Source organism: Manacus vitellinus, unplaced genomic scaffold (genome assembly GCF_001715985.3).
Source record: "Manacus vitellinus isolate BGI_N305 unplaced genomic scaffold, ASM171598v3 scaffold_87_pilon, whole genome shotgun sequence".
Lineage (NCBI taxonomy): Eukaryota > Metazoa > Chordata > Aves > Passeriformes > Pipridae > Manacus > Manacus vitellinus.
In genome coordinates this window covers 687350-696897 of record NW_021940854.1, presented here as the reverse complement: position 1 = coordinate 696897, position 9548 = coordinate 687350, and the positions used below count along the sequence as shown (strand labels likewise).

The 9548-nt window shown below is 55.5% G+C and overlaps 2 protein-coding genes across 2 annotated transcripts in view; one reads left to right on the top strand and one right to left on the bottom strand.

The window, feature by feature from the left end:
• Window positions 1-5834, top strand: part of LETM2 (leucine zipper and EF-hand containing transmembrane protein 2) — an 8779-nt gene extending 2945 nt beyond the window's left edge. The window contains exons 2-10 of the mRNA XM_029964983.1: window positions 338-785; window positions 911-1054; window positions 1383-1517; window positions 1878-2081; window positions 2830-2949; window positions 3122-3226; window positions 3346-3432; window positions 4105-4179; window positions 4488-5834. Of these exons, the coding sequence (XP_029820843.1) occupies window positions 338-785; window positions 911-1054; window positions 1383-1517; window positions 1878-2081; window positions 2830-2949; window positions 3122-3226; window positions 3346-3432; window positions 4105-4179; window positions 4488-4538 (1369 nt within the window). The 3' untranslated portion in view covers window positions 4539-5834. The remainder of the gene's footprint in view (window positions 1-337; window positions 786-910; window positions 1055-1382; window positions 1518-1877; window positions 2082-2829; window positions 2950-3121; window positions 3227-3345; window positions 3433-4104; window positions 4180-4487) is intronic.
• A 2060-nt stretch (window positions 5835-7894) lies between these two features.
• Window positions 7895-9548, bottom strand: part of FGFR1 (fibroblast growth factor receptor 1) — a 66441-nt gene continuing 64787 nt past the window's right edge. The window contains exon 16 of the mRNA XM_029964982.1: window positions 7895-7984. Coding sequence (XP_029820842.1) covers window positions 7895-7984 — 90 coding nt within the window. The remainder of the gene's footprint in view (window positions 7985-9548) is intronic.

The following is a 9548-nucleotide window of genomic DNA, read 5'->3' as shown; positions in this document are numbered from 1 at the left end:
AGCCCCTCCCGGGGGGGTCTGGGCCCTGTGYTGGGCTTAGCCGCGCTGGGCTGGGGGTGAAGATTTGGTGGTTGTTTTTTTTTTTGTTTCCAACTGGCACGTTTTATCCCGTTCTGTTGGTAAAAGAGCTCCCGGGAGGCACTGTGGGGCCTTGGGTTATTCTCCCGCAAGAGAAGGGTTGTTAGCACGGGACGAGTTCTCAGTATTTCACCTCTTGCTGAAGGATCTGTGTCTCGGCCACAAAATGAGTTTCACAAGTTGATCTGGCGCTGAGAACGTTGATTTGGGGGTGACGCCTCGGCCTCCCTGCACTGTTCTCACTGAAACACTTCTCCAGTTTCAGGGGCTCCCATCTCCTCACACCCTCCAGCCCTTCCTTCTCTCCAGCCCTCGCCCTCGTCCAGCTGGTGGATTCCCAGTTATCCTGGACTTCCAGAGACTCCCAAGCCCCTCCTTGGGCGCTCCGTGCCCGCCTGGGCGCTGCCCTGCCCCGCTCACCTGCCCACACCCTGCACACCTGCCCCTGCCCGCGGCGGCAGCAGCTCCGAGGGGAAGCTCCGTCCCCCGGGAATCCCGCGAGCCAGGGAAGCAAACCCGCCCGAACGCCGGCGAAACAGCTCGTGGAGGCTGCCCCGGGGAAGAAGCCTCTGCGCCAGAGAGTCGTGGATGAGCTGAAGCACTACTACCACGGGTTCCACCTGCTCTGGATCGACACCAAGGTGGCTGCCAGGATGGTGTGGAGGCTGCTCCACGGGCAGGTGCTCACCAGGAGGGAGAGGCGCAGGGTAAGTGCCACAGCACCCGGCTAAAGTGGTGCAGTAAGAAGTTTAGCTGCTCCTTTGGACACATTTTGTGTGTCTGGCTGAGTGATAATCTCAGGATAATCTCTGCTGTGCTCTTCTCTGGACAGCTGCTGAGAACCTGTGCAGATCTCTTCCGGCTGGTTCCCTTCCTGGTGTTTGTCATTGTGCCCTTCATGGAATTTCTCTTACCTGTGTTCTTGAAACTCTTCCCTGAAATGCTGCCCTCGACATTTGAGACGGAGTCAAAAAAGGTTTGTGTCCTGCCTGAGGCTGTGGAGTGTGTGCACAGCTCCTCAGAACATCTGTGCAGCTGCACAGAGCTGCTGTTCCCTGGAAGCGAGGATCAGCCTCACCCACGTGTCCGGGTCAGACATTCCCAGCTTATTCCTGAGCTGAACAGCAGGGCTGGGAGGTTGTGCTGTAGGGAGCAGCAGGAATGTGCACAGCAATTCCATTTCCTACAGTAACCAAAGCCTGGTGCTTTCAGAACCGAAGTCTTATTTCATCTCTTTCCCAGAATCCCCTCCCGCCTGTTTTCCAAATGGAATTTCTAATTATGCTTTATTTCCCGGAGTGAAGGAAGAAAAGCAGAGGAAGAAGCTAAATGCAAAGCTGGAGTTAGCAAAGTTCCTGCGGGAGACCATTGCAGAGATGGCCAAAAGGAACAAAGCAGACACAGGACAAGGGAAACAGTTCTCCTCATACCTGCACGAGGTAGGACAGGCCGTGCTGGGGGTGGCAGCCATGGGCAGAGAACACAGGGTTTGGACTGGGGTTGTGGAGAGGTTTGGCAGCACAGGGCTGCCCTGGCAGGGGCTGGTACCTGGGTGCCTCCTGCAGGTAGCACCTGCTGACCCCGCTGTCAGAGCTGCACTCACAGGAATTCCCATCTTGGAACAGTGGAAGTTCCACCCAGTGCCCACTCCAGAACAGTTTCACTTTGACTTTTAACTGTATCACCCTGTTTCCATCAGAGACAGGAATTCCAGTGTGAGAAGCGGGAAGAGGGAAGGGAAGGAAGGGGGTTCCCAAAGGGTGATCCTGCTGAGGTTTGGCTTTTGGCCCTTGGTTCAGATCCGTCACAGCGGCCACCAGCCCAGCACGCAGGAGATCGTCCGCTTCTCCAAGCTCTTCGAGGATGAGCTGACCCTGGAGCACCTGGAGAGGCCACAGCTGGTGGCTCTGTGCAAACTGCTGGAGCTGCAGCCCATCGGCACCAACAACCTGCTCCGCTTCCAGCTGCTGCTCCGGCTCAGGACCATCAAGGCAGATGATGAGGTGGGTCTGAAACAGCACAGAGGAGCTGCTGGGTGGAGTGTGTGCTCTCAGGCTCTGCCCTCTGAGCCACTGCTGGCTTCAGGTGTGTCCCTGCCCTCCCACCAACCTCTGGGGTGAAGTTTAATAGGAGTCAGATCGTCCCCATCAGAGATCCCACAAGAAAACAGAATGAGAGTTCTTCTCCCTGCACCCCTGCAGCCTTTGGGGAACCGTAACAAAGGTGTCACTGCAGATATTGTCACTGTTTAAAACATTTCATTCTGGAGTCATGCTAACTTGTAAAAAAGGGGGGTTCCAATTCTGGAATGAATATTGTATGGGAGCAGCAGATTTTAAACAACTGAATTCATTAGGAGTTTATGTCAGTGTATAAAGTGGCTGGATTTATTTAGCCTGGGGAGGGCCAAGGGTCCCCTTGTGGTTTTCAGCTGCATAATGGGGTTATTTAGAAAATGGAACCAGACTCACAGGTGCAGAATGGAGGGATAACAGGTAATGGCCATAAGTTGCAGCAAGGAGAACTCCAGTACGATAAGAAAAAGAATTAAAATCAGTGAGTGTGTAAACAGTAAAATGAGTCATCTGGAGGTCATGAAATCCCCATCCCTAGAGAGGCTCAAAGCACAGATGGAAAATGCTGAGCAATTCTGAGCAGGAGCTTGGACTGGGGACCCCCAGAAGTCCCTTCAGGTGCGTCAGGGGCTTGGCTGACCCCGAGCGTGGGTAGGAAGGTTCCTGTCCCTTGCAGATGATCGCCAAGGAAGGGGTCGGCGGGCTGAGCGTGCTGGAGCTGCAGAGCGCCTGCAGGGCCCGGGGGATGCGCTCCCTGGGCGTCTCCGAGGAGCAGCTGAGGGAGCAGCTCGGGCAGGTGAGTGTGCCCTGGCCTGGGCTGGTGGGACAGGGTTCCTCTGAGGGCACATTCCAGGCAGTGGTCAGGTGCAGCAGGCACAGCTTCCTGACAAAGCACAAAGAGTGCTGCATAAATAAGTACCCACACAGAGCAATATGAAATAACTTTTCCTTCTGTTTTCCTCTGACAGTGGCTGGATCTGCATTTAAAGGAGAACGTCCCCCCTTCTCTGCTCCTGCTTTCCCGTGCCTTGTACTTAGTGGACATAAAGCCACAGTGTGTTTCCCAGAACAAGGTGTGTTGTTTGGTTAATAGCTCAACCATTACCCATTATAGAAATGAAGGACTGTGACAGGAATCTTGTTCTTTGATCCTACAAGTGGACTGAAGTTAGGTCTCTGTGTTCTTCCCCAGACAGGTGAAGCTGCTGGAGTGGTGACATCCGTGCTTGAAGGCCAGGAGACCCTCCTGGATCCTGCCCCTGTTGTACAGGGAAGGAAGGTTAGAAAATAGCAGTCTGCAGGCTGGAAAACGTGTGTAGTGCTGAAATTGTTGGGATCTGAGTGTGAACAAACCTTTCCAAAGCTAGACAAAACCAGTGTTTGACACCATGGCACAGAGCACAGTCTTGTTTTTCCCCCAGGAACCTCACAGCTGCATGTTCTGACTTAGGAGACAAGGGATCTCCTGTGACACAACTGGTCCCCTTGCTGGGAACAGCTGGTTACTCAGTGCCATGGTACTGGCTTCCAGCCAAGGAGCACTCTTGAGCTTCTAGTTTGGTTTAGACCTCAACCCAAGTACATTTAGCTCAGAGAAGATGGTTAAAGGGGACTTGTTTTAACTCTCCTACTGAATTTGGGCTCAGTTGTCCAGGACAAGAGGAGCCAAAATATCTAGAGTAAGAAAGCCAGAGCATATGGTTCTCAGCATCAGGCTGCAGTGAGCTCCTTAGATTAGTCCCAGCTGATAAAAGCAGGAATTAGAGAATATCGTATCAACTGCCAGAAATAGTTCCACATAGTTAAATTGTGCTGGGGAAACAATGGGAATGCCAACACAGCTTTCACAGAGTGAGCAGGGAACAGCCTTGCTCAGAAGGGAGAAAGGGCTCTACAGGGTCTAGCCCCTTCCAAGAGGGTTCTGTGACTTACAGCTGCTTTTTCCTTAAAGGGTGAAGAATTTGTGTCTCAGCCAACAGAGAAATTGCCAGTCTCAGAAGCGTCAGTGAAGCCTCCCCCACAAGAGGTGAGCTTGTCAGAATCCTTATGTAAAAGTATTTCTGCAGTGATTACCTTCCTTCTGCCCATTTTCTTTCTGTGAACATTTCATTTCAATTCAGCTGCTCATGTGCACATCTGGGATGCTGCTTAGGGCAGGTTTGGGAGTCCAGATGGACTTTTTTATCTCCTTTAACCTGAAGAACTTTGCTCTTCATCAGCTGTTACTCTGCAGAGCAGCTTCCCATGGTAAATGAGAAGACACCTGCAGAAAAGATTTTGCAGTTCAAGAAACATTTGCACTGCCTAAAATCTGTCCCTTTCTCTTGCCCCTAGACCAAAATGGAAGCATCCCAGGGCAGCAAGGCCGGTGCCAACGGAGCCTAACCCGGAGCCAGCACTGGGAGGGAACAGCTTCCATCTCCACACCTCCTGCAGAGGGAACAGGGATTTCCCAGGAGGCTGCTCTACACAACAAGGCATCAGTAGCCCTCAGGGGCCTCTCTGTTTGTCCCAAGCTTATTAGCAACTAGGCCAGTGCTGTCTGGATGGCCCCAGCTTCTCTTTTGTACTGGATCCTTCCCCCTGCCACTTTTAACTTATGGTGTAAATATGTTGATAACGGTGCTGCTGTCTGTGCTGTTCCTGAGCAGGTGTTTGTGCTCCCAACCTTAGCAGAGGCGGCTTTTCATGTCAGAACAGCCTGGGCACAGAACAAGCTGGGCTGGGGGGCCAGCAAAGCCTGTTCTGCAGTGTGAAATCCTCTGCAGGAACATCCCCCCCACACACAGAGCCAGCAGCTTGTCCTGAGCATCACAGCTCAGGCTCTTGGTCCTGGTTAGGGTGGTCTAACCAGTGACCAGCACAGAATACAATGTGTGGCCATTGTATTTCACCATCACATTTGTACCGAGGAGGATAACTACAGGAAAGGAGGGAGCAGCACTCCTCGGTGCTGTGGTGGAGCTGAACTGCTCAGAAAGACTTCAGACCTTGCTGGACAGGAACAGAGCAGTGACAGGAACAGCCTCCACCCGTGAGCATTTGCATTCCCCAGCAAGAGCAGTGCTGGTGCCACACACTGTGACAGAAGCAGACTTGCACTTTCAGGATCCCTCTGGGTCATGTGAGGGAGCAACCCAGGACCTGCACACATGTCCCAAGCCTGAAGGCTTGGTTAACCCTTACCAGGCTCAGAACTACACACCAAGTGCTGTCAGACTCATACTTTACAAACCGGCTCCTCACGCGCTCCAGCAAGGACTGAGGTTTTGCCAGACTCTCAGAGGATACTGAAAAGCTGTTTTTAGCATTTGTTAGATTTTTTACTGCCCTATGTAAATGCTTGGAAATTACTCACATGGATTTTAAATATGAATATTTATACTTACTGTAAAATTAGATTTGGTGCTAAGTAGAATGAAATGTCTCTTCCAGAGGTCAGACAGCCTTTAGAACAACCCGACTCGGAAAAGCCAGTTCTCCAAGGCCAGGTGTGAACAGCACTTTAAACCTGTGACTTCAGGCTCCTCCAGTAACGCAGAACCAGCTGTCAGGTGTTCTGTGTCCTTAGCTCTGTACCTGCAACCCCTCCTTGTTCATCCAGCCCGTCCGTGGTGCTGGATCTGTGTTTAATAAATGGGAACAATTGTTATTTCAATAAAATAACCCCCTTGCTGTGGAGTCACTGCTGCCTCTTAGTGCAGGGGGGACGGTGCTGGTACCACTTGTCTGTTGAGCAGAAACCTCATCTCCTTGATAATCTGTGAGTTGTTTGGACAGAACCATGGCCTGGCATCTGCAGGGCCCAGAAAGGCATTTCACCCCACAGGGCTGGGCACAGGGCTGTTCAGTGCAAGATTTCACTGGGATGAGAGAGTGGAAATAAAAACACAAGTCGTTTCTGTGTTATGGCTAAAGCAAGTGACTGGGGAGATGGAATGCCTGAGTTAAGGTGAGCAGGAGGGGCTGTGCGAGGGGAAATCTCCCCGTTTGAAGCACAGGAACTGCTCACAGAGCCAGCCCAGTTCACTGTGTGTCACACAGGGATGTCACAGGCAGGGGAAACATTGGGCTCTGCTCAGGTAAGCTGGGAGTAACTGGGGACAGGATTTCTTGAAGTGCAAAAGGGAAGAGGCAGGGAAATAAACTTGGATAAGCTGTTGCTGCGGGGCTTGAGATGCCCCCAGACAAGCTGTGCACTCAGGAGCTCTGTTACCTTTGGGTCCCTGAAACTGCTGTGACAGGGAGAAGCCAAACCAGTGGTGTAGTTCCAGGAGAAGCAACCAAAGGGTACCCTTTACCAAAGGGTCCCTGATGCAGAGCCAGGGCTGGAAACCTCCCCCAAGAGGGGTGTGGAGGGTGCTGGGCACCGGGAGCACGGATACCTCACACCTGAGGGGATCGATCCCAGCCCCACACCGGCTCCTACAAGCCACAATCCCATTACTGTCGATGCTTTTCCAGCCCTGCCACACTGCCCCGACCCCGTTCAATACTCACCATCACCATTCCCAAGGGAGGCGTTTTCCCGGGACCGCGAGCGGTAATTCGGCTGTGCACGAGTCGCACCAGCCCAGCCGAGCTGGGGGCTGTGGAGCAGAGGCCGGGCTGTGCCTGGCAGCCCCCCCGACCACCCCATCCCGTGTCCCGGCGGGCGTGGGGAGCTCCCCCGGCCAGCGCCGCTGAGCGCCGGCAGGTCGCAGCAGCGCCCGGTGCTCGCTCGAAGAGCCCCGAGATGAGATGCGCTGCTGGGAACGCACCCAGAGCCAAAAGCCTTCAAAACAGACGCAGAGAAACTCGGCCGCCAGCAGGCGAGCACCTGGGCATGGGCAGGAGGCGAGGCCCTTTCACAGCCTCAGTTGCACCAAAAGCAAAAGGTCTGGAAGCTGGGGCTCGCTCTTCCTTGGATTCCCCGTGGTGACCCCCAGCTCCGTGGACGAGCTCCTGGCTCCATGTTCAGCCTGAAGTGATCACAGGTTGTGGCAAAGCCTCCCAGGGGAGCTGGGAACGAGAGCCAGGTGGAGCAAGATGAGCCCAAAGCAGTCCCAGGCCACTTAACACACCCCTGAACAAACCCATTTTTCAGATCAAAAACCCCTACACCCCCCAGCTGCCCCCCTGGCCCTCTCAGGTCGTTACTACCACAGGGCTCTCCAGGGGGCTGTGCCCAAGCCTTGGCTCTGCTCAGTGTGTTGGGACCCCCAGACCCTGCAGGCACACAAAGGGGAGAGGCAGAAGTTTTGCTCCATGACCCCCCGAGCTCGGGGAGGAAACGACCCCCGTGGAGCCCCATAAATCATGAGATTCTGTTCTGCAGCGCTGGGCAAATGAAACGCTGCAGAGATCCAAGGCTGTGTGTGCTTTGGCGTGAGAAGAGCTTTTCCAGCCACGCTGGTGCCAAACACCTTCCAGTCTCCCCTCAGCCTGGAGAACTGGCTCCTCCACCCTTTGTCCTTTCCCCGGGGCATCCCTGTGCTATCCCTGCTCCCGGCCCAGAGCCAGGTTTTGTGGCACTGTGTCAGTGCCATCCCACCAGTGCCAGGGCAGCGGCAAGTCGAGGATTTCTGCTGGATGCTGGTTGGGAACGTCTCCTGTGCCAGAGCCAGCCCCGGGCCTTGCGTCAGCCTCTTCCCCAGAAAGCTGCTGGGGAAAGATGCCCCGGTCAGCACTTTTGGAAGAGATTAATATTCAGAGGGAAAAGCAGTGATTTAGCACAGCCCAAGCACAACAAAGGCTGGGATTTACAGCTCCCGGATCCCAGCGCCGCATTCCTGCAGCACTTCTGCCTCTGCTGTAAACGTGTAACAAAGGAGACGGAGCTTTATCCGGGCCTAAAGTAACGTGGGACAACGGCCCCGGCACCAAACCCTGCGTGGAGCGGGACGGGGTGCAGACTGCAACGTCCCCAGGGTGTCCCCAGGGGACATGTCCCACTGCCCGTCCTGCTGCCCATCCTGCTGCCTGTCCTGTGCAGGGCAGGGCCCACGACAGCAAGGGTTTGGGGGAGCCCCGTGCCCCTCGCGCTGCCCCCGCCGCAGCTGCGCACATCTGGCTCCGGCTCCGCTCAGCTGTGGGTGGCCGGGGCTGGAGCCCGACCCGGGGGTCCCGCTGACCCCGCAGCTGGGTGGGACGGGGGGACTGGAGGGCAGCCAAGGGGGTTGGGGCAGCGATGGCCCCCAGGTTGAGTGGGAGGAGGGGGCACTCCCCACACACCCGCTGAGCCCTGCTCCGGGCTGCAGGACCCCACGCCAAGGTGGGATGGCACAGGAGGTTCCTGCCATGGCTGGCAGCGGGACAAGGCCCAGCTCAGCGCTGCAGGGAAGCCACGTCCTGGCCCGAGGCCAAGAGATTGTCCCGGTCCTGCACAGCCTGAGGGCTTTAAAAGGAGAGAAAGAGGAAGGCGAGGAGTGGAGGAGACAAAGGACCTGCTGCGAGAGCCAAACGGGGATGGGCCAAGTGCTCGGCAGCCACCAGTGCCCAACACCCCCCATCCACTCAGGGGAGGGGGGCAGGTCCCACAGGCAGTGCCTCTGGATCCCCCATTGCTTTGGGGTCATTTCCCAAGGGACCCCATCCCGCTCACCTCCTAAGGGGAGAGCCTGGTGCCTGGCAGTGCTGGAAGGGCTGCAGGCACCCACTGGGCAGGGACCCAGCAGTGCTGGGGGTGGCTTTGGTCCTGCAGGTCTTCCACAGCCCTGAGTGGGACCTGCGGGGTGCTGATGCCAGCTTTGGGGTATGTCCCTCTCCTGGATTGCCCACATGGAGAGGATGCCTTACCAGGAAAGCAAAGAGGAGCTGATTCTCCCTGCTGGGATCCAGCGTCCAGGCAGTCCTGTCCCATCAGCCTCCAGGGTTTCAGCTGGGTGCCAGCCAGTGCAGCACCCCGGGGACCATCCATGCCCGTGTCCCCACATCCCCATGGGACACAGAGAACACCTGGCTGCACGTGCCCCTTCCCGAGCCCACAGCGAGCACCAGCAGTGCTGCTGCAACCACTCTGCTTATTATCATATTTAATTGCCCTCCTGGTAACCCCAGGAAATGAGCAGGAGATGGTGAGAGCAGCAGTTTGGGATGATGTAAACATGAGCTCCAGCTCTCCCCGTGCCTCGCCAAGCCAGTCCCAGAGAGAACAGTGATTTATGGAGCCCCCCAGCCCCGCTCCCCCCCACCCAGGCCGCGAGTTTAATCCCGGGCTGCAAATTCAACATAAATCACTTGATTAAAAGCTCTACTTAATTTAAAGTGGGGGGGTGGGCAGGGCGCAGCTGATCGATTTAATTTACACCGGGAAATAGCAACAAGCAGACGCATTTAAAAAGGCCGGGGAGGCCAGGGATGCTGCAGCTGCTTCAGCTTAACCATTTAAGGGCTCGGGAGGGGCTGGCAGCCCCT